Below are 21,112 nucleotides of genomic sequence, written 5' to 3' on the forward strand. Positions count from 1 at the left end.
GCAGATGTCGCATTTCACACGGCGTCCAACGAACCATGCGACCATGGTCATGGTTTAGAACCGAGGCATCGGGCCTACACTACGTCAGTAAACTTAGCGGAGCAGAGGCGGCCCCACAGGTCCCAGATCCAGGCTCGATTCGATTTTAAGTTAGCTTTCCCGCAGCCTTGGGATGACAGCTGAGGGCCCAGCTCAACGGAAACGCTCAGGCCCTCTAAAACTCGGCCAATTTTTTGATCCTTTTTGTCCGAAGCCTTCACAATCCAAGCCCGCAATTGAGGTCCCCCGTCAACCACTTTCAACATAAACCGCTGGTCTACGAGATACCGGCGATACCAAAAATGGCTGCATCCACCGGTTTAGGCCCCAAAAAGGCCTACCTCATCCTCTATAATGCCGCCTCTGCCATCGCTTGGGCCACCATTCTCGGGCGTGTCGCCGTCGTCCTGTGGTGGAAGGGCGCGCCGTTCGTGCCGCTGGTGGTAGACAACTTTGCGCGCATCACCCAGACTTTTGCCCTCATGGAGGTCCTACATGCTCTAACCGGTGCGTCCTCTTCTCCGTCCCAACCAAAAAAAAAAAAAAAAAAAAAAAACATCTCTTCCGTGATGCGCCCCCTACCGCGGCCCGACCTGAAGCTAACACGAAGGTACTGCGCGCGCATCACACACAGGAGTCGTCCCCGCCCCGTTCTTCACCACGGCCATGCAGGTCGCGAGCAGGCTCTTCCTCATGTGGGCCGTGTGCTGGCCGTTCCCGCAGCTCAACGCGAGCCCCTTCTACTCGTCGATGCTGACCGCCTGGAGCCTGTCCGAGGTCGTTCGGTACTCGTACTTTGCGCTCAAGCAGGTGGATGCGGTCCCGGCCTGGCTGCATTGGTTGCGGTACAGCGCGTTCCTCGTGCTGTACCCTGTGGGCATCAGCAGCGAGGTGGTCATGACGCTGCTTGCGCTCTGGGGCCCCGCTGCGGACCTCGCGGCTTGGTATCCGTATGCGCTCACGGCTGTGCTGCTGTCTTATGCTCCGGGTTAGTGGTCTTCGCAAATATCATCGCCCTTGAAGAAGTGATGCCGAGACAGGATGTGACGCTGACTGCTATGGATCGGGTAGGCTCGGTCATCCTGTACGGCCACATGCTGAAGCAGCGGAGAAGGTACCTCGGCCCAGGCAATCCCGCACAGAAGAAGACACAGTAATGGCCGTTGCTTAAAGCGGTGATATTACTGCTTCGGCAGCTCTCCTAGAACTACCGGCCATGGGGGCCGTGTTTCGAGTTCCCGAGTATCTCTAGGTGGACGAGCGTACGCAGAACAAAAGTATACATAGAAATAGTCCCAGACGCAGGTCGTGGGCCCCTAATATCACGACATGACACCCGCCTCAGACGACTCTGCCTCCCAGCGTCATGAGCCAACCGTATCTGTCGAGCTGCTCTCATACCAATCATTGCGGAACCAGGCCGCAACCATATCCCTTGCGTCAGCCGACATCTTGTCGAAGCCCGGGTTTTCCTGGGGCTCAAACATGGCTATTCCCCCGGTTAGCATCGCGTTATCAGGGCATTTCCATTCGGAGGAGCCGCTCACAAATATGCGCCCCAATCTCATCCTTCGCCCTGTCATTCACCGCCTGGCGCCAGTCTCCAGCCTGGTCCCGCTGCGGCACCACGCAGAACGTCCTCTCGCTCCCTAGCACCGTCCCAACCATGCTCACCTGCTTCGATCCCGCCGCCTGCCCCAATCGGGTGTACAAGTTCCCAAACCCGACCCCAAGCTCCTTGTTCAGTCGCACCATGTACGCTACCCGCCGCTTCAGCTCCTCCTTGCGCGCCAGGCACCCGACAAACTCGAGGTGCGACGTGACCCAACCCAGCCCCTGTGAGATTTCATCGCGCTTCAGGTAGGCTGCCGCCCCGCCGGCTGCCACGGCGCCTACGGCACCCGCCGCCATGGCGATAGTGCCCCACTTGCCCCAACCGCTGTTCGCTGGCGCGGGTTTACTCTGATTCTCCTCGCCTTTGTTTCCATCTCTGGGTCCCGGCGATGAGGCTGCCGGAGGCAACGCGCCGGCCGTCTTCGCGTCGGGGCTGGCCTTGGCGGCTTTGGTGCCGCCCCAGAGGCTCGTCAGTCCGCTTAACTGGGCGATGGCCGCTGACGCGGCAGCGTAGTGCGATTCCGCGCCGTGGGCAACCACACCAGGGGATATTCCCAGGAAGGGCGTATCGAAGGCGAGGACGCCCTGGATGTACGGGAACATGAGCGCGTTCGGGGGAGGCGGCACGGCGGCGGATGATTTAGTGGGGCTGTCTTCGCCGACCGAGTTGTGGATCGGTTGCTCCGAGGCGGCCCTGACGGCTGTTTCGGCCGCGACGATGCCGCCCATAGAGTGTCCTACTAACACAACGCGAACGGAGGGGTCGATTGTCGGGGAGGAGGTCCCGGCGGCTACTTCGAGGTCTATCACCTTGTTGAGGAGCCTGTGGTGAGAGAGCGGCGTGTGAGTACATTGTAAACAAGCAAAGCGGCTGCAGCACCAGCTGGGGAGGGCTGGGGCTACGTACCAGTCGCTGAAGCGTGTCACGCACTCTCCCAGGTCGCCGCGGGTCTCGTATGTCGGGTAAACGACAGCCTGGACGTTCACCTTGGGAAGAGCGGCCGCCACCAGCTTACGAAGATGCTCGACAAAGGCATAGTTCTTGCCAAAGGTGCACTCATCCCCCTGATCTCCTTAGCTACTTCATCACTCATCGGAATGGACTGCGAGGCGGTCAGATGCTGGCCTGGGGGACCGTACCTTGAAGCCGTGAATAAAACAGAGCAATACCGTCTTCTTCATTGTCTGTCCCCATCGAGATAAACCTTTGGTAGGAGTCGGCCGGAGTGCACTTCTCAAAAGATTAGTATTTCCATGTGGCTCTCGTCCCGTCTGTGGAACCAGGTTCTGGTTGCTGCCACATGGAACCTGGAGCCGCTGACGCCGCTGAAGCAGGCAGGATCCAATCAAGGTGGGGGTGGGGATGCGAAAAGATCTGCAAGTTGGATGGTCCCAGCTCAGCTTGCAAGAAAGCGGTGTTCGTTACGAAGTTTTGCATGGATTTCCGTATTTCAAGACGTTGTCGCCAACAGCTCATCCCAATCCTCAATTGCCAAGTCACGGATTGTTCTTTGCGCCGTCTCTATGCTGTGGCTTTTTAATGTTCACTTTTTCCGCATTCATTTTCAGCCCTGCCAGCTCATTTTGGTCCTCGACTGAGTAGGTAGGCGTTTCGCAACCCAACAATCAGTGTATGGAGTCCGGGCTTACATACAATACAATACAGGCATTTCGTCTTCCTGGTACGGAATACTGATTACACTGCATTCGGCTGCCTCGGCGATAACTAACCCTCTGACAATGCCAATCAGATTGGCTAGCGCCACGGAACTTGTCATCTCCACATTTCGCGTGAACCAGCTTGGCTTTGCGCCTTTGCAGGGCGCTTCTGATTTCAGCCCTCTGAAGCGCTTGTCCACTATCGATTCAACAACAGCACGCTCCACGCCGCTCTCGTCGCCGTCGCCATCACCGTCGCCATACCATGCCTTGAATTTGCGGCGGCGCCGGTGCTACATCCCACCTCAGTCATCTTCTCCGCTCTTTTCCGAATTTTCTTTTTTTTTCCAGAACATTCATTTGCGCACGCCTCCCTCCCACTCGGCTGTCCTGTCGTCGAGTGCTCGCAATCTCGTCGGCTCCCTCACCACCGTGATACTATCGACCGGGGCAGCCATCAGTCGTCCGACGTACGTTTCGTTGCCGTAATGTCCGAACGAATCTACGGCGTAACGCCGCCGATTTCGACCGCACTACCGACGGAGGAGGAGAAACGGCTAAACAATGCGCTGCACCAAGAACTGCGAGCCCAGGGCACCTTCGAGAGCCCGGCGGAGACTGAGAAGAGGAAAGAAGTTTTGCGCCAGCTCGAGAAGATTACGAACGTGTTTGTACAGAGGGCAGCCGCGGAGAAGGAACCTAAAAACACCATCTTGATCCGCGATGCCATCGGAAGGGTATTTACTTATGGCAGTTATCGCCTCGGCGTCTACGGACCCGGGTCCGATATGGATACTCTCGTCGTCGCGCCGAAATACGTCACGGTCGAACAGTACTTTCGTATCTTCCCCGAGGTCCTTGTCGAGATGGCTCCTCCCGGTGCCATCACCGACTTGACTCCAGTGCCCGAGGCGTTCGTCCCCATCATCAAGTTCGAGTTCTCCGGCATCAGTATCGATCTTATATTTTGCTCCATTCAAACGCTGAAACAGCTGCCGGCCGACAAAAATTGGAGCCTGGCCGATAACAATCTCCTCCGCGGCCTGAGCGAGAACGAGGTGCGGTCGCTAAACGGAACGAGAGTCACGGACGATATCCTTAACCTGGTTCCCGAACCGGCTACCTTCAAGCTCGCGCTTCGCGCCATCAAGCTATGGGCGCAGCGGAAAGCCATTTACGCCAACATCATGGGTTATCCCGGCGGTGTGGCCTGGGCTATGCTCGTCGCTCGGGTATGCCAGCTCTATCCCAAGGCTACGAGCGCCGTGATAGTCAATAAGTTCTTCCACATCATGCTGAAGTGGCCATGGCCTCTTCCAGTCCTCCTCAAGGACATTGAATACGGGTGTCCCGTGACCCGAGTCGCGGTGTGGAATCCCAAGGTAAGTTTCACTCCGGTCCCGGTCGACGCTGATGTCTCACCACAGAGTAGATCTATGCCAGTGACAGGAATCACAGGATGCCCATCATCACACCGTCCTACCCGTCTATGTGCGCGACACACAACGTGGGCAGGTCTTCGATGGCAGTGATCAAGGACGAGCTCGAGAAGGGGGTGCAGGTAACGGAGGACATCATGCGTGGCAAGCGTCCCTGGAAAGATTTGTTTACGAAGCACACCTTTTTCACCTCAGGGTTCCGATACTATCTCACAGTCATTTCATCCAGCAGGACCAAGAAGGCCCAGAATGTCTGGTCGGGGTTTGTTGAGTCGAGGGTGCGGTTGTTGGTCAACAAGCTCGAGATGCACCCTTCCATCTCCTTGGCACGGCCCTTCAACAAGGGTTACGACCGAGAGCACCGGTGCAAGAACAATGCGCAGCTCGAAGAGGTGGTGTCCCTCGGCAGCCTGGCTTACATGTACAAGCCCGCTACCGGTGAGGCCAAGGCTGAGGCCAAGAAGGAGGTTAAGACGGAGGTCAAGCAGGAAAGCGGTGCGTCTGTGAAGAATGAAGCGCCCGAGGCAAAGGGCGAAGACGGCGTGCGGGCTAAGCGTGAGAATGGCGATGAGGCCCAGCTTCCACCGGCGACCGGCATCAAGCCCGAACCGACCGACGGTGCCGGCGCCGACGTGAAGCTCGAAGATATCCCCGTGAAGAAGAAGGATGAACCCGAGGAGATGACAGTCTACACCACTAACCACTACATCGGTTTGCAGCTGGTCGAAGGCGCCAAGACGCTGGACCTGTCGCGCGAGGTCAACGACTGGAAGGCCATGTGCACGAGCAACGAGCTCTATGAGGAGGGTACTATGTTCCTATCGATCCAGCACGTTAAGAACACGGCCCTACCCGACGACGTCTTCGAGCCCGGCGAAACAAGGCCGCGGCCCGCCAAGAAGAGCCTGAAGCGAGTCGCGTCCGAGGATCCTGGCAACAAGCAGACACAGCCTCCTGCTAAGAAACAGGTCCAGGGCAAGGCCCCGCCCGCTGCGCAGCAGCAGCAGCAGCAGCAACAGCAGCAACAGCAGCAGCAGCCTGCCTCCACGGCGGCCGCCGCGGCTGGATAGAGACCGGGTGGTGCATTGGTTAGGAGCACATTGGCGGGGAGGCGTTGGGGGTCTCACGAGGCAGATCGGTGGTCTTAGCTGATGGCACGGGTACAGATGCCCTGTTTGTATTGGGATGTGTAACTACTTAGAACTTCCTAGACTAATAGACGCTAGGTTTTGAGGCACAAGATGCCTCGCCAAGAGAATTCTAGATTCCAATTTGGATCGCCTGCTGTGTTCCAGTGGATTACCGTCTTTCTTGCGTGATCTGGGCCCCAGGACCCTTCGCCGCGCTTTTGCGACTCTCCAGCGCGGTAGATTGTGGCCAAGAAGATGGAGCTTACGGCCCGGTCGGCCTCACAAGTCTGGCAGCGTTTGATGTCAGTTCGGCACAAAGAAACCCGAAGAAGCTGGATTGGTTGTGAGGGTTTACTGACACAGATGCCCGGCTGGTCTGGAAGGGACATCCGGACTTCTTCTCCCGCTTCTTCACCCATCTCCCGACTTTCGTCTGCCGGACTGGCCTTTGTTTCACCGAAATTCAGACGGTGGCTCGAACGCTGCCGATACGCTTAGACCGAGTAACCTGTAAGATACTTCAGGATCCGATAGCTTCGAGGTTCTGGCGCTCAGTTTGGGCTGCTTGGGACCATCAGGGGTTGCGCCTGGGGGCCCCCCCGTTCGAGAAGTAGATGCACCCGCAAGACGGCGAGCGGGAAACGAGCATCAGCTCAGCGATCAGTCGTCTTCCCCTTCGTCGCTTCCGCTTGACCACCCCTCGTGATACTCGTCCGCCATCTCCATGAGGTCGTTGCCGAGCGTTTCGCGGTCTTCCAAGGCGATGGAGCGCATCACCGTAGAGCGGAGCTGCTTCAGCTTGCCGGAGACGGACGAATCGGTGGACAAGCTACTAATGATGTTGACGAACTCCGTCAGTGGCTTGTCGTCGTCACCGCGGAAGATTTCGGGGAAGCTATCCAGCAGCGGGAACCGCAGGTCCGAGTAGTAGCTGAAAAATCCGGGTTAGTCGGGCCCCGTGATGAAGAGCGGGTGAGATGAACGAGTCAGGGGTTGTAGCGTCATACCTCTTTGTTACCGGCTCGTAGGAACTTCGGCGGATCCGGCGCCCTGCCTCGTCCATCTCGACATCCACACTCCCATCCTCCTTATAGCCCCGCGACGCAACGATCTGGCTGAACACCCGCGGCCGGTCAAACCCGTTGGACCGCCGGACGTACGAGTCGAGCTGATCCGACGGCGTGAAGCCAATGTCGAGCCTGACGCCCTCGGAAAGCGCATCCTCGGACAAGACGCTCCGCCTCAAGTCGCCGCGCCCTTCTGAATCCGGCCGGGAGAAGCTCATTTGCAGACCGGCGACGGTCTGCTTGCCCATGACGTTGAGCACGTCGGCCATGCCGCCGAGGGTGTCCCTCTTGGAGGGATCCCGCAGTCTCGACGGCAGCGTGGCGCTCTCCACCGCGGCGGCCAGCAGAGCCGAGGTATGCCACTGCGACGCCGGGTCCAGGCTCACCCCTGGGGAGGGCAGCCGCTCCGGCACCGCCAGCGGCACGACGATCGAGGCCTGCTTGTACATCTCGGTGATGGTCTTCGCCTTGTTGGCCAGCCTCAGCAGCCTCTTCTCCTGCCATCCGCGAAACCTCGAGCATCAGCAAATGAATGAAATGTCACCTTCTCACACTCAGCTCACCACCCAAACTTCAAGCACATCACCCTCCCTTTCCCGACGAACATGAATAATATAAAAGAAGAAAGAGGGCGAGGGGGGAACGGGGAAGGGGGGGACTCACCCTAGGCAAAGCCGTCATGCCGCCGTGCAGGCCCCAGACCCAGACGCCCACCTTGCCGTACTCGTCCCTGACGCGCTCGACGTAGCGGCCCGCGAAGCCGCCCCAGGCGTCGTCGAAGCCGGCCAGGACCTGGATGCCCTGCATGCAGTCGGCCTCCTCGACGAAGGGGCGCAGGTCCCGGTCCAGCAGGTCGTGCTCGCGGTCGAGGTCGGCGAACAGCTCCTCGCCGGTGGCGTGGCGGTCGAAGAAGGAGTAAGGGGGGAAAGGAGAGGCGGAGGAGGACTGGGCGGGGGCGGGGCCCGGGCCCGGGCCCGGGACGGGGGCCGGGGTGGGGGTGACGTCGCGCTCGACGAGCGGGACGACGGAGCGCGGGTGGTAGAAGACGCGGGCGTAGTCGGAGAAGAAGCGGATCTCGGACGGGTGCGGGCGCCGCGGGGGCAGGTTCGCCTCGAGCGCCGCCTGGTAGGGGGACAGCGGGACGGGCGGGGCGGCCTGGATCCGGGTCGGGGGCGGCCCTTGCCTGGGAGGAGGGTTAGCTTTCCTTTGTTTCCCTCTCTGTCTTTTTTTTTTAAAAAAAAAAAAAAAAGAAAGAAAGATGAGAACAAAATGAAGGATTGGAAGAGGTGAGGGCTGGTCTGACCATGTGAGTGGAGAAGCGTCGGCGGCGGCGTCGTCGCTGACTTCGTAGAGGGCGTTGACCTTGCGGAGGGTGCCAAAGGCGCCTTTGAGGTCGTATATCACGGTGCGCGGCATGAAGGTCTCGGTGCCGTCCGGGGCGATGCCCGGGCGGAAGTGGATGTCATGGTCGACGGGTGATTCCGGCTGGTCTGCAGAATAGGTGAAGTACGATTCCTGCGTTTTTTTTTTTTTTTTTTTTTTTTTTTTTTTTTTTTTTTTTTTTTTTTTTTTTTTTTTTTTTTGGTTACCCTCCGTGTTGGTCGAGATGAGAGGGAGAGGGATTCTATCTGCATGAGATATGGGAGGGAGGAAAGGAGAATACATAAAGTCAGATACCTGTGTATTCCAAAAGTGTGTGGCAAGGTAGTTGGCTTGCTGCCCAAACTGCAGCGTGATAATTTCATGCATTTTGTGAGGTGATTTGTTGGAAAGGTGAGGACGATGAGTTAGAGCTGCCTGGGTGGGTGAGTGAGGAGTGCAGCTCACAGTCACCGTTGAGTGGAATAATATGCTTAGAGATCGATATGATTCTTCGCAGCAAACCCTAACCCCCTAAGAGCAACAGCTGACGTCTATTTACCCAGTACGGAAATATCTGACCTACAATAATACCAAGGAGCACGGTGGAGATAAGAGTAAGCAGCTGTGTAGTTTTTTTTCCGAGAACCGGGCTTTAAGATGGCAGTCTCTCTAATACTGGTGGTTGATTTAGAGCGCAAGGGCCCTTTCTTCCAGGCGAACTACAGATGAGACAGTATAGCATCGGAAGGACAGGTGCAAGGACACGAGAAAGGAACTACTCCGTAGCAATGTGCAACAGGATACTTCCGCACAAAACCAACAAAACCCTCCTCTTCCCCCCCCGCGGGGGGATCATTGATTGCTCTCGTCTATCCTGCCAGAACCCAGTCTAGCTTGTGGTCTACCGCAGTGATTATTTTTTGAAATCCATGACTCCATATGATATCCGCCGACAAGAAATAAAAAAAGGGGAAAAAGAGAGAGAGAGAGAGAGAAAATAAGCTAGGAGCAAAGCATGCCTCCCCTCTCCGCTCGGTCGCTCGCCCAAAGAATGATGCTACTGCTGCTGTACGACTCTGCAAGAGCGACGAAGGGGCGGGAAAGGGGACACAAAAAAAAACAAGGTTCGTGCAAAACTCGGGCATTGCACTGCACTACACCGCGCCGCACCAACTTTTTTTTTTTTTACTCGCGCGACAGGTCGCGGCCAAACACCTTGGACTTGAGCCAGTCGTTGATGACGAGCAGGCGGTTCCTAGTGCTGAAGCACATGCTGATGTAGGCGCTGCGCCAGAAGAGGAAGGTCAGGCTGCCGGCGGCGGCGAGGTTGCCGTTGAACCAGGTGACGTCGGCGACGGCCTTCTCGCTGCCGATGTAGGCGAGGCTGCCCTGGTGGCTGTAGTGGAAGGGCTTGATGTCCTTGAGGCGGCGCAGCTGGCGCTCGTGCTGCTCGATCTCGCGCGAGATCTCGGCCGAGTTGCCGGGCCGCAGGTTGAGGGACGAGCTGAGCTCGCGGATGCGGGCCTCGAGCGCCTCCGTCTTGGCCATGTTGTTGAACAGGCGGGCCAGGAAGGTGCCCTCCTGGCTGGCCACCTGGGCGGTCGGGGCGTAGCCGGCCACGGCGCAGTCGCCGACGGCCCAGATGTCGCGCGTGCCCTGGACGACGAGGTACTCGTTGACGGCGAGGCCGCGGCGCGAGCTGGCCTGGGCCGGGATGCGCGACATCAGGTCCCGGACGACGGGGCGGACGGCGTTACCGGTGGCCCAGACGAGCAGGCCGTAGGGGAAGACGACCGTCTCCTTCTTGCCGTCCGGGCGCGTCACCTCGGCCTCGACCGTCTTGTCCGTCACCTTCTTGACCACGGTCTTGGTGTGGATGTTGATCTTCTCCTCCTTGAAGGTGCTCTCGGTGTACTCGATCAGCTGCTTGGAGAACATGGGCAGCACGTTAGGCAGCGCCTCGATGAGCGTCACCCGGAACCGGTCGCTGATCTCGGGCACCAGCTTCTTGATGTCCTCCTCGAAGAAGTCCTGCAGCTCGCCGGCGAACTCGACGCCGGTCGGGCCGCCCCCGACGACCACCATGTGCAGGAGCCGGTCGATCTCCTCGGGCGACTGGTCCTTGAACGCCGCCGTCTCGACGCAGTCCATGATGCGCTTGCGGATCTTTTGGGCGTCGCCGATCTCCTTGAGGAAGCACGAGTGCTCGCGCACGCCGGGGATGCCGAACGTGGCGTTCTCGGCACCCACGCCGACCACGAGCATGTCGTACGGCACCTCGGTCTCGGTGGTGTCACCCCGGATCTCGGAGGTGTCGATCAGACGCACCACCTTGCGGTCGGGGTCGATGGAGCTCGCCTCGGCCTCGTAGAACCGCACGCTGGCCTTCTTCTGGCGGAGGATGGTCCGTATCGGCTCCATGATGGAGCGGTGCTCGATGGTGCCGGTCGTGCATGACGGGAGCAGCGGCGTGAAGAGGAAGTAGTTGCGCGGCGAGATGACGATGACGTTGTAGTTCTCCGTGTCGAGGCGCTTGAGCAGCGAGACAGAGCCCCAGCCGGTTCCTGCGGCACATGCTTGTTAGCCCCGAAGAGTATTCTCTCTCTCTCTCTCTCTCTCTCTCTCTCTCTCTCTCTCTCTCTCCCTCCCTTTCTACATTCCCCCAACCGCGGAACAAGCTTCTTTAACAGTGCGGTGTGACGGGATGACGGGACGGGGCCAAAACTTACCGAGAATCACCAGGGTCTTCTTGGACGGGTCGGGCTCGACCTGGGGCTCCGGGTGCCTGTCCTGGTAGACGCCGTAGCCGATGTAGGCGATGCTGGCGATGGCGGAGAGGTATGTGAACCGCCAGGCCCACCGGAGCTTGCGGAATCGCCGCTTCTTGGGCGGCGGGACGGGGGCGGCGTCGCTGGAGACGCCGCGCCGGAACTGCCGGAGAGCGGGCCCTTGTGAGCTGCCGAAGACGGGCCTCGCGCCCACGGTCCTGCGCGATGTCTGGAGGAGTAGCCTGGGCGCGGACGAAGACGGCTGAAGCATAACGGCGCCCGTCTGGGGCACCGCGAGCTTGCTCAGAGCTCTCGACGTGGATGCCATTGGCTCAATTGACGAGCGCGCGAGGTAGGACACGGCGGAGGGCGCCTGAGAGAGAGGGAGGAGGAGGAGGGGGAGAAGGAGGAGGAGAAGATGAAGGAGAGAGTGGTGACGGGCGAGTCACAGTGTGCTCGTCGAGGGAATCGGTTTCTTTTTTTTTCTTCTTTTTTTTTTTTCTGTTCCCTCTCTCCCCTCTTTTGATCTGAATATTGTTGGGCTCTGAAAAGTTTCGGGGCTTTTTGGCACGGTGGGTTACGCGGCGCAAATCTGATATTCAAATGACTAAGATAAGGCTGGTGGAACTCGGGAGCATCCCGGCCTTGTCATGTCTTTTTTTTTATATCCCGCCGTTGCGACTTTAATCCTATTTGCGCGTTTCGCTAGCCTCTCGCTCGGGAGCCACTCAGGCGGTCCAATTGCCCCCACGCCATTCCACCGCGGCCCACCGTCACCTCTGCCGAGGTCGCCGCACGAGGCTAGCCTCAGTGACGACAAGGGATTCTGGACTGAAGTTTGCCCATTTTGACACCCGATTGCGGGGAGTTGAATGGCGCGCCAGAGTGAATTCCCAGCAACAATTGGGGCGGAAAACACGGAGAATGTGCGAGGGCAACGGTCCGGTCAATTTGAAGCTATTGACAACGGGAGCAGTGGAGACACTCAATCGCAAACGGAAACGCGCTTTCTAACATTTCTTGACTCGAGTCCGAAATACGGAGACGGGGCCGCTGCTGCCTGGTCAACTGGCAACTGGCAACAAACCTACATACCTACATAGTAGGAAGGACCAGCACAACTTTGTCCTCCGTTGTTGCGAGGGATCATCGAACCAAACATCCCTTCATCCGAACCATTCTGGCTCTTTCTGCACATTGCTCTCTAGCCGCGGACCCGGAATTCTCCGACGAGATGCGTATCCCGAGTTTTGACGAAAGCGAGTTGCCGAGCGTCAACCACGGTTCACTAACTGAAAGAGATCTGCTTCTCGGACCGTACACTACTGCAAGTATGGATTAGTTAGTGTCCGCCCCCTGCATACCGTTATCACCGAGAACTCGCCCATATATAACCCTAACCCCTCGAATCTCCCCGCTCTCGCATGCCGCTGTTATTCTGTCAGGTGCGAGAGTTGGGAAGCCGGAACAATCTACGAAGCGGACGCTGTTGCCGGGGATGGCGGTGTGGCAATGGGAGCCTTTGAGATAACCTCGTCCAATATATTGCCTTGACCGCCCCGAATGACAAGCCGACCCGAGCAGCAAGCACGTGCAACCGCAGCAGCGCCAACTTTGGCTAGCCTGAGAGTGTTCAGTGTTCAGGTCATCGATCGGTTCGCGTTCTCACGCGCACAAGCAGCAACAACCGCAAAAGCAGCCAATATCGGGAACGATGACCCGAAGCCGAGAAGAGAGCGGGCCATTGCGTTTTTCTTATTCATCAATCTGTTACCGACCGAGGCGTCCTGTGCTCGGGCTATCTGAATCGAGGAAGCGACTGCAACCGCTGTGTGCATGCTCTGGGTTGCCCGTCTCGTTCGTGGCTGAAACGCCTGCCGGTCTGGCTGAGACGTGGATCCCCGCCCTCCGCTCCCCCGCGCTCGCCCCTCCCCCCCCCCTTCTCCTCCCCCCCTTTTAGCGGCCACCCCTACACTAGATATGGGATGAATTGACTTCCCAATCCAGCAACGATCTCGCTCTGTTCTACATATCCAAGTAGACATGCGGTTGGCAGTTCCGTCGGCTGGCTGGATTGCGAAGTACCCGATCTGTCCTCTGACTTGACAAAATGTACGTATTTAATCCGTACGTACAGACGGAGGACGGAACACGATGTACGGATTGCCCCGTACCGCACACTACGGAGTACATAGGTTATCTTGGGGTGCTTGGCGATTATCAGGGGGTGCATGCAGATGGCCGATTCCCAGCATAAGGGAACAGAGATAGCCGACAGGACAACTTGTACGAGCCGGCGGGATCGCCCGGTTGGACGCCTACCGCACCGCAGCCTACATTCAAGTCGGCAGCGGGAGTGTTTGAGGGCCCTTCACACCTCCCTGGCCCTCGGCCCGGTCCCGCCGGAACCACTCCTTCGGACTTGTTGATGCCAAGGTCTCCTGCGCTGTCACGGCTCTCCCGCGACGAGACGCTTGACGAATGCTTCCGGACTCCTTGGGCCGTCTCCAGCTCGTAAATCCAGGCTTGGGGCGGTCACGGCAAAAATACACAACCCCCTCGTCGAGCTCTTGGACCCCTGTCTCATCTTAACTGAGCCCCCCCCCCCCCCCCCCCCCCCCCCCCCCCCCCCCCCCCCCCAAGGGAGCCTGCCCGTCGTCCAGCCTCTGAATGGACTCAACCGCCGGGGCTTGGGCCGTTCTTCATGCACCACATGTTCGGCAAAGTTGCGCAAGGTCTGGGCTGCCCGGCCCTGCTCCTTTGTCAAAGGTCCTCCCCCGACCTAATTATCTTCATCCTTCCCTTCTCCTTCTGTTCGAGCACCGGGGCCGGCCTCCCGCGATTCTTCCTAGTGTTCTCTTCGCCGTCGACAGTTACTATTTTACCTCTTTTATTGTAATACTGTTTCCAACTCCCCCAGCTGTTCACTCAACCGCAACCTGCAGCACGGCGGTCCCAGCAGCGCCGTCTTTCTTCAGCGCCTCACGGGCAAGGTTTTGACGTATGAATCACCGTGGGCCTGCTCGTTGGGCGCCCTGACCCAAGGGGCTTTTGTTCACCTCACAGATGACCTGGCGGTGCCACAGACCCAACCCGAGAGGATGGCATCTCCAGGAAGCCCCCCGGGGAGGATGAAGCGGAGAGGATTGGGCGAGGAACTCAAAGACTCCCGCAGGCTCGGCCACCTAGATCGCCGGCAGGGCGAGGAAGGCGACAGGGGAGATGGCGAGGGCCGTGGGCGATTCCGCTTTGGTGACGATGACAACAATAAAAACGGCGGTGGTCGCGGTGATGACAACGACGGCACCCAACGAGGAAGGGGCGGTTTCTTCGGAGGCGGAAGAAAGAGTAAGATTGAGGATGGTAACAGCAGGGGAGGCTTCGGCAACGGCAATGGCAATGGCAATGGCAGGGGGAGTAAAGGTCGAAACCGCTTTGGCAACGAGGACGAGAATGACAGAGGTGATGGCGATGGGAACGACAATGGCAGGGGTAATGGCAACGACAACGGATCTCGTTTCGGCAATGGTAGGGGGAGAGGACGCGGTTTTAGCTTTGGCAACCGGTTCGGCGAAGGTTTTGGGAGGAATAGGAACGGCGACAGTGGACGGGACGACGACGCTGCCATGACCACTAGTAGCGACCCCGAGACACCGACATCATCGTCGTCCGAGCCAACGGAGCCCCCGTCCGAGGAGTCCACGAGAGCACCACAACCAATCACAACCACCCCCACGGATCCCGTCCCGTCCTCTGAGGTCCCCTCCGCAGCAACGACGACGACGACGGAAGTACCAGTCGAATCCAATCCAGGCGTGATCTTACTACAGCCTGCTATCACTGAGACTCCAACACTCGAGGTAAGCCATGCATGGTCTTTGTCGGTCTTTGTCTTGCTCTGGCCATGTCGGCAGAGTTTTAAAAGTTAACGTATCCGGTAGGCAAACCCTACTGTCACACAATTCATCCCCTTGGTCTCGCCCAGTGACGCAGCAACCTCGAGGGGTACTCCTGGGCTGGGAGAATCCTCGGACTCGGACGTTGCGCCATCCGACGGCCCGGGACCAAGCCCGTCGCCAGTTCCCACTTTCCCCTCGACTGGCGGACCCATGGATCGTAACGGCCAGACCGGCGGCAGCGGAGGGGATGGCGGCGCTGGCAGTCGTCTCGAGGTTGCACAGGCCGGTATGAATCCCACGGCCGAGCGCATCCTGATCTCGGCCAGCTCGATAGGTACTGTAACTACTCCGTTCGCACCGTCTATGGACCCTGTCCACTAACCCCACCATGAAGGCGGTTTCATCCTCCTCTGCTCCATCGCGTGGGTAATCTGGCGGGCATCGAGAAAGACGCGTCGTGGCGGCCACGAAAAGGGCGATGGGGGTGGACTACCAATGAGGGCTGCGTCATCAAAGATGTCATTCTTCCGCCGACGTGGTTGGCATAACCTCGACCAGTCAGAGATCAGGCAGTCTGCGCCACTATGTCAACAGGAGAAGACAGGCAGTGCGAGTTACCTTTCGGCGGGAAGTCTGCACAGTCCTGAGAAGCCCCTAGCTCAGCAGCCGCCGCGGCGGCAGCAACAGTGGCCTCAGGGTGAGACCAATGAGGGTGTCACCCCCCCAGGGCGGGACCCAACGTACCCCGGCATCGTGTATCATCAGCCGCCGCCGAACACGGCACCCGGCCGTCCGCAGATCACATTGATGACCAACATACCGAGGGCCTACACACACCAGCCCCAAGGATCCTTCAGCTCCACCACCGCAGCCCAGTTCGGCGCAATAGTTGGCCCTGCCGGCACAGCGAGTTCAAGCCCCATCCACTCTGGGGCCTCGGCCGCCTCGTACTACAGCCAACGCCAACCGCTCCTGAGCCAACAATATAACAATGCTTTGTACAAGCCACCGTACCCGCAACCGAGTTGGACCCTGAGTGAGGCCTCCTCGCTCTCCTCGGGCTTCGGGGACGGTGATATCATCGTCACGGATCCCTTCATCACCGTTCCCGTACCGACCGCCGTGCCCGGCCAAACAACAACAACAACAACCAGCCCACAACCAGAATCACCACCACAACAGCAACAACAACAGCAGCAGCAGCAACAACAACAACCACGGTACACGACCCGCTTCTCCTGGATGACAACAACAACAGCGCGGCAATCAGCAGCAGCAGGAGCAGGAGCAGCAGGCCAATCCGCGGCGGCGCCCCTAGCACGCAACGACAGCAGCGCGAGCTCCGCCGGCGGCGGCCGGAGAGAGACCGTCTGCACGGAGACGAGCGAGGACCAGCCGGCGCGGTTCCGGAGCGTCGCGTCGTGGGTGGACCAGCAGAAGGGGCGCATCAGGCGGGCGCAGCTGCGGGCGGGCGGCGGCGGGCCCCGGGCCGCCGCCGTCGCGACGACCATGATCCCGGGGGACCCGGGCATCCCGGGGGTGCACAACCCGCCGCGGGAGCAGAGCTTCGACCTCATGATGGACGACGGGCAGCCGCCCCGGCCCGTCGACGAGGTCGTTCCCGGGCTGGGGAAGGAAGGCGGCGTAGGTGGATTATTATATCACGGTGCTGAAGAGAAAGAGAGAGAGAGAGAGAGAGAAAAGAGGGGAAATGGGGGAGAATGGGAGGGATGAATCCGGAGATGGTGAATGAGTGGGTGGTTGATTGATGAAGGGATACGCCTCAGAGTCTGTCGACAGTCTTGAGGCCTGGTGCTTCGGTAAGGTAACGACGGCATCTGTCCGCGACTTTTTTTTCGTACGTCACGACTGACGGGCAACTGGGTAAGCAAGCCAGGGAGGGATGGCGGGAAAGTGCTGAGCCGAGGAGAGCTGTCTGTTTTGGTCAAAATAGCTCTACGCTTATTATACCCCTTATTTTCGACATGGGAGACAGATGGTGGATGGCGTCGAGACACACAATTACAAGCTGTCTATATATATCAACCACCATGACCTCCAGCCCGGCTCTCCATCTTTTTGTATTGGTCTAGTCCGAGCCACAACGGAGGTCAATGCCAGCCGGAGTCATTAAATAGATATACGCCTTACCCCCCACTCACCCCCCTCTTCTCCCGACACCATCCTTCGCAAGCAACTTCCCATATGGTAGTATATAGACTTAGGTTAGATAACCCGAGTCCACACAGCCCTGGCTGGTCACGGGAGCTACCTAGTGCTGTAATCCATGTTGGTAGTGTCTTAACTATATGAAGAAACCAAGTTTTTTTTTCCTTTATTTTCTTGTTCTTATTTTTGTTTTCTTTGTTTCGTTCTTTATGTTTTCTTTTTTCTTTTTTTTCTTTCATTAAAAAGATGATCCCTTATTACCTACTGGCTACTTACCTGTTAGTATTGTGATGAAACCGCCCGTTCGAGGGCTACCTTGAACAATGATCCAGCGGAACCACCTACGCATTTCCAGAGCCAGTGTGCTCCGCCCGCCATTGCCGTCATCATCGTCATCATTATCGCCCAATGCACAAGCGCGATTCAGTTCGACTACTGTTTCGCTGTTATATTGAAACTGCTCCAGTTCATCTCCCTCGTTTGAAACCTATAACCCCCTTTTTGTATTTTCTCAGGTATCAAGTAAACAAGCATACATCGGCGCCCAGCGCTCCCTCGCGTTATGCGGACGTTCAATCCCAGAGGCAGCCACAACACCGTCTATCCGGGTGCGCCCCAAACGCCAGTCGATCATGATATCCCTGCATCCCGATGGTGTGGCAGCCCGTGTATGCAAGCATAGTGCAGGACAGTAGAGGACTACCTGAACCTGAAGAAGACCAAAGAAAAGGGCAAAAAAAAAAAAAAAATAGAGAAAAAGGGGTGAGAAGAGCACAAGATATAGAAAAGTAATGGTCATCTACCACGAGTACAGTACAAAAACACAGACCTGAAAAAAAAAAAAAAAAACCAAGAACCAAGCCCGCTCTCAATGAGACCCATTCCCTCCGCCCCTTCCCGATGCTCCATCCAGCAGCAAATGCGGCTTGATAAAGTCCTCATCCAGCTGCCTGAGCAGTGCCGTCGGGTCCTCGGTACGGAACAGCTGCCGGATCGCGGCCGTCGCCGTGAGTGGCGTCTGCTGCTGACTACTCCCCCCCGCGGCCGGGCCGCTCTGCCGGGTGCTGCTACTACTACTACTGCTGCTGTTGCTTCCGGGTCCGCCCTCGTGATGAGCTCCGCTCGGAGGCGCGAGCATCGGAGACCGGGCCCTCGGCGCGGGCGCGGGCGGGGGCAGGTCCGAGATGTCGATGTCGCTCCCGAATTCCGAGTCGGTGTCGCGGCCCGACGAGGGCGTGCCCAGCAGCTCGGACCTCTCGTAGTCGTCTCCGTTGCCCTTCTGGCCCTTGTTGCGGCTGCGGCTGCTGCTGGCCTGGCGCGCGACCGGCGCCGTGTTGGGCGACCTGTGCCCGGACGCCCACCCGCCGCCGCCCCTGTCGCCGCCCGCGCTGCTGCCGCCCGCGCGCCCGTTCCTGCCCGTGTCGGCGTGGACTGTGCTCAGCGGCACGGTCGACCCGCGGTTGCGAGAGCGCGCGTTGTACCCGATGGCCGAGTCGTCCGAGCGCTTGTACAGGCCGCCGCCGATGGCCTCGATGTCGAACTCGTCGTCCGAGTCGACGTCCTCCGTCACGCCCGTGCGGATGCCCAGGATCTCGAGCATGCGGGCCGTGGTGCCGCCAAAGATGATGACGGTCAGCACGACGACGACCAGCACCGTGGCCTGCAGGGCCTGCGTCTCCTTGGCGGTGAAGAGGGCCGAGAGGGCGACGCCGACGGCGCCGCGCAGGCCGGCCCAGAAGAGCATCGCTTGGTAGCTGTACGGCAGCTCGTCGGCGACCTCGCGACCCTGGCGGCGGGCGCGGTAGCGGATGAACCAGTTGATGGCCCTGGAGAGGGGGAAGACGGCCAGCCACCGAGCGGCGCAGACGGCCAGGACCGTCACGATGATCAGGAGGGGCTGGTAGACGAGGTTCTTCTCGGTGAAGAGGGCCAGGCCGAGGTAGATGAAGATGAAGTTTTCGGAGAGCTGGGCGGTAACTTGGAAGAAGTACTTGGTGGTGAGCTGCGTGCGGCGCGACATGTTGAAGTATGCGTAGTGCTTGAGCGTGATGCCGCAGAAGAGCAGGGCGACGATGCCTGTGAGGAAGAGAGAGAGAGGGAGAGAGTAGGTGTGTGAGTTAGGAACAAGGTCCCTCTCGGACGGGACGGCTCGAGCACCTACCGGACATTCCGATGGCCTGGGCAAAAAAATAGGTTGCATATGCGATCAGCACCACCAGCGAGCTCTCGATGTTGGGGTACCGTCTAACGTAGGTGTACTTCAGCCCCAGCGCGGTCAGGACACCCACAAGGGCGCCTATGGACAAGCTGCCAAAGAACTCGGACAGGAAGTACCAGATGCCGTGGAGGGCGCTCCAGATGCCAATGCCTCCGCCCTTGGTGGCCGCACTCTGGGCCGACTCGAAAATGACAATGGCGACGGCATCGTTGAGGATCGACTCGCCAAAGATGATGGTGTAGAGCTTGGGGTCGACCTTGAAGGTGTTGAAGATGGCCAGGATGGTGACGGGATCGGTGGCCGACAGGGTGGCGCCGACCGAGATTGCGTCGATGAAGGAAACATCGAGGCCCTCGAGGGAGATGGCCGTGTAGAGCCACAGGAGCACGCCGATACCGACGGCCGAGATGAAGGTTCCCGCAAAGGCGAAGGTCAGGATGGTGCCGATGTTGCGGAAGAAGTTGGCCTGGTGGAGCTCGTAGCCGGACGAGAGGATGATGGGCGGCAGGAGGAGGTTGAAGAAGTACTGGTAATTGAAGTTGACGAGGTCACGGATCGAGTCGAAGCCCGAGACACGGAGGATCAGGCCCACCGTCATGCCGCCGAAGATGGAGATGACGGTCTCGTGGATGGCCGTGATCTTGCGCTGCTGCATGGTGTAGCTCGTGCAGAATGCCACAATGAGCAGCATGAGCAGTATGAAGATGGCCCACGACGTGTTGTTCTCCTGCTTCGGGGCGTCCTCCCCTGCGGCACTGGGTTAGCCCGCGCTCGTCCGGGATCGAGAGGGTGAGGGTGAGGGTGCACGGATCGGTTCGACAAGCATACCGGCCGGGTCTTCTTCTTCCCTCTCTGCCACATCTTGTTAGCGTCGGCATCGTCGTGAGGAGGAACGTGCACTGATTGCGCATCTCTGGGAGACTGGGAAGGTTGCAAGTGGGAGGCGTACTGGCAAGGCCCATGAGGGCGCTGGCGATGGTTTGCGCGAGCATGGCGGGGAACGAGAATTGGCGGCCCTGGGCCCGTCGCGCACGCGACTGAGCGGCAGCCCAAGTTTCGAAATGTGTGAAAACGGCTCGCGGTTGTCAACGACAATCTCTGGAGGTTGTACGCTAGCGAGCCCGGGGTCGGGATGTGGAATGGAATCAGTAACGTAAACGTGCACTCGACACGGTGCATGGGGTCGTTCTCGATAACGCCATGGAAATGAAATGGATGGGATGAAGTCGCCAGCTTTCCATGCGCCTCTTCGGTTGGCGGCGCCCCCCCCCCACAGAATCCCGACTCCACAGCGGGCGGAACCGGCCAATCGACGGGGGAGTACGGATTGGGGTCAAATTGCCGAGACAACCTCACTCCTGCGTTACTGTACTTTTCGAACGAGAGTGCACACTAGGATTTTGTAACACAAGATTGATCCGTTTAGGCATCGGAATCGTCAAAAGGCTAGGAGACGAAATTTGGCAGTCATGGTATACGAGCACATCTCCGTCGCGTCAGGTGCCCTCGTAGGTCAAAGCATTTGCCTGTATCCTACCATTACATTTGTCGGGTTACGGATTACGATTACGATTACGTACAGGAGCATTACGGGACTAAACAGCAGTATGGAGATCAAAGTGCCCAAGTTAGGAGGTGCGAAGTGGGTGCATGTTGTGTCAGCTGGTCACGGCAGCGAGGCGTGACTCGTCACGACGCACTGTCTTGGTGTGGGAGATGCAAGGATGCAAGGTGTGCCACGATAGCTT

At 58.7% G+C, this 21,112-nt stretch overlaps 7 protein-coding genes across 7 annotated transcripts; 3 read left to right on the top strand and 4 right to left on the bottom strand.

Annotated features, from left to right (window-relative positions):
• Positions 1 to 244: 244 nt before the first annotated feature.
• On the top strand, positions 245 to 1,332 carry P884DRAFT_214699 (tyrosine phosphatase-like protein). Its single transcript, XM_069439241.1, has 3 exons — positions 245 to 546; positions 674 to 1,027; positions 1,111 to 1,332. Exons 1-3 carry the CDS (start codon positions 342 to 344, stop codon positions 1,194 to 1,196), a joined length of 645 nt encoding a protein of 214 aa, XP_069301711.1. The 5' UTR covers positions 245 to 341; the 3' UTR covers positions 1,197 to 1,332.
• A 71-nt stretch (positions 1,333 to 1,403) lies between these two features.
• P884DRAFT_274032 (uncharacterized protein) lies at positions 1,404 to 2,835 on the bottom strand (the record flags this gene model as incomplete). The annotated part of the gene is made up of 4 exons (XM_069442661.1): positions 1,404 to 1,528; positions 1,587 to 2,476; positions 2,561 to 2,718; positions 2,794 to 2,835. The coding sequence occupies 4 exons, from the start codon at positions 2,833 to 2,835 to the stop codon at positions 1,404 to 1,406; spliced, it is 1,215 nt and encodes a 404-aa protein (XP_069301712.1).
• A 904-nt stretch (positions 2,836 to 3,739) lies between these two features.
• P884DRAFT_214705 (Poly(A) polymerase central domain-containing protein) lies at positions 3,740 to 5,942 on the top strand. The gene is made up of 2 exons (XM_069439242.1): positions 3,740 to 4,694; positions 4,745 to 5,942. Exons 1-2 carry the CDS (start codon positions 3,801 to 3,803, stop codon positions 5,819 to 5,821), a joined length of 1,971 nt encoding a protein of 656 aa, XP_069301713.1. The 5' UTR covers positions 3,740 to 3,800; the 3' UTR covers positions 5,822 to 5,942.
• Positions 5,943 to 6,420: 478 nt separating this feature from the next.
• On the bottom strand, positions 6,421 to 8,746 carry P884DRAFT_304838 (tubulin domain-containing protein). Its single transcript, XM_069445080.1, has 5 exons — positions 8,626 to 8,746; positions 8,252 to 8,463; positions 7,612 to 8,131; positions 6,889 to 7,445; positions 6,421 to 6,812 (listed from the first exon to the last, which is right to left on the bottom strand). The coding sequence occupies exons 1-5, from the start codon at positions 8,695 to 8,697 to the stop codon at positions 6,542 to 6,544; spliced, it is 1,632 nt and encodes a 543-aa protein (XP_069301714.1). The 5' UTR covers positions 8,698 to 8,746; the 3' UTR covers positions 6,421 to 6,541.
• A 401-nt stretch (positions 8,747 to 9,147) lies between these two features.
• On the bottom strand, positions 9,148 to 11,579 carry P884DRAFT_234315 (uncharacterized protein). The gene is made up of 2 exons (XM_069439908.1): positions 11,040 to 11,579; positions 9,148 to 10,874 (listed from the first exon to the last, which is right to left on the bottom strand). Exons 1-2 carry the CDS (start codon positions 11,404 to 11,406, stop codon positions 9,496 to 9,498), a joined length of 1,746 nt encoding a protein of 581 aa, XP_069301715.1. The 5' UTR covers positions 11,407 to 11,579; the 3' UTR covers positions 9,148 to 9,495.
• Positions 11,580 to 13,791: 2,212 nt separating this feature from the next.
• P884DRAFT_274036 (uncharacterized protein) lies at positions 13,792 to 17,630 on the top strand (the record flags this gene model as incomplete). The annotated part of the gene is made up of 6 exons (XM_069442662.1): positions 13,792 to 13,973; positions 14,254 to 14,938; positions 15,020 to 15,316; positions 15,428 to 16,099; positions 16,160 to 16,621; positions 17,430 to 17,630. 6 exons carry the CDS (start codon positions 13,792 to 13,794, stop codon positions 17,628 to 17,630), a joined length of 2,499 nt encoding a protein of 832 aa, XP_069301716.1.
• A 384-nt stretch (positions 17,631 to 18,014) lies between these two features.
• On the bottom strand, positions 18,015 to 20,356 carry P884DRAFT_274037 (Sodium/hydrogen exchanger family-domain-containing protein; the record flags this gene model as incomplete). Its single annotated transcript, XM_069442663.1, has 4 exons — positions 18,015 to 19,222; positions 19,308 to 20,111; positions 20,193 to 20,216; positions 20,314 to 20,356. 4 exons carry the CDS (start codon positions 20,354 to 20,356, stop codon positions 18,015 to 18,017), a joined length of 2,079 nt encoding a protein of 692 aa, XP_069301717.1.
• Positions 20,357 to 21,112: the final 756 nt, after the last annotated feature.

The sequence above is a fragment of the Thermothelomyces heterothallicus genome (genome assembly GCF_042370625.1).
Source record: "Thermothelomyces heterothallicus CBS 202.75 unplaced genomic scaffold P884_scaffold_1, whole genome shotgun sequence".
NCBI classification, from domain to species: Eukaryota; Fungi; Ascomycota; class Sordariomycetes; order Sordariales; family Chaetomiaceae; genus Thermothelomyces; species Thermothelomyces heterothallicus.

What these genes read in the sequence shown, in the direction of transcription:
- P884DRAFT_214699 (XM_069439241.1), top strand. Translation starts at nt 342, where the DNA reads ATGGCTGCATCCACCGGTTTAGGCCCCAAAAAGGCCTACCTCATCCTC. An exon ending in GGTCCTACATGCTCTAACCG is followed by an intron (nt 547 to 673) that starts GTGCGTCCTCTT and finishes CATCACACACAG; the next exon opens with GAGTCGTCCCCGCCCCGTTC. An exon ending in GCTGCTGTCTTATGCTCCGG is followed by an intron (nt 1,028 to 1,110) that starts GTTAGTGGTCTT and finishes TGGATCGGGTAG; the next exon opens with GCTCGGTCATCCTGTACGGC.
- P884DRAFT_214705 (XM_069439242.1), top strand. Translation starts at nt 3,801, where the DNA reads ATGTCCGAACGAATCTACGGCGTAACGCCGCCGATTTCGACCGCACTA. An exon ending in TCGCGGTGTGGAATCCCAAG is followed by an intron (nt 4,695 to 4,744) that starts GTAAGTTTCACT and finishes ACCACAGAGTAG; the next exon opens with ATCTATGCCAGTGACAGGAA.
- P884DRAFT_304838 (XM_069445080.1), bottom strand. Translation starts at nt 8,697, where the DNA reads ATGCATGAAATTATCACGCTGCAGTTTGGGCAGCAAGCCAACTACCTT. An exon ending in CACACTTTTGGAATACACAG is followed by an intron (nt 8,464 to 8,625) that starts GTATCTGACTTT and finishes AAAAAAACGCAG; the next exon opens with GAATCGTACTTCACCTATTC. An exon ending in GACGCTTCTCCACTCACATG is followed by an intron (nt 8,132 to 8,251) that starts GTCAGACCAGCC and finishes CCCTCCTCCCAG; the next exon opens with GCAAGGGCCGCCCCCGACCC.
- P884DRAFT_234315 (XM_069439908.1), bottom strand. Translation starts at nt 11,406, where the DNA reads ATGGCATCCACGTCGAGAGCTCTGAGCAAGCTCGCGGTGCCCCAGACG. An exon ending in GAAGACCCTGGTGATTCTCG is followed by an intron (nt 10,875 to 11,039) that starts GTAAGTTTTGGC and finishes CATGTGCCGCAG; the next exon opens with GAACCGGCTGGGGCTCTGTC.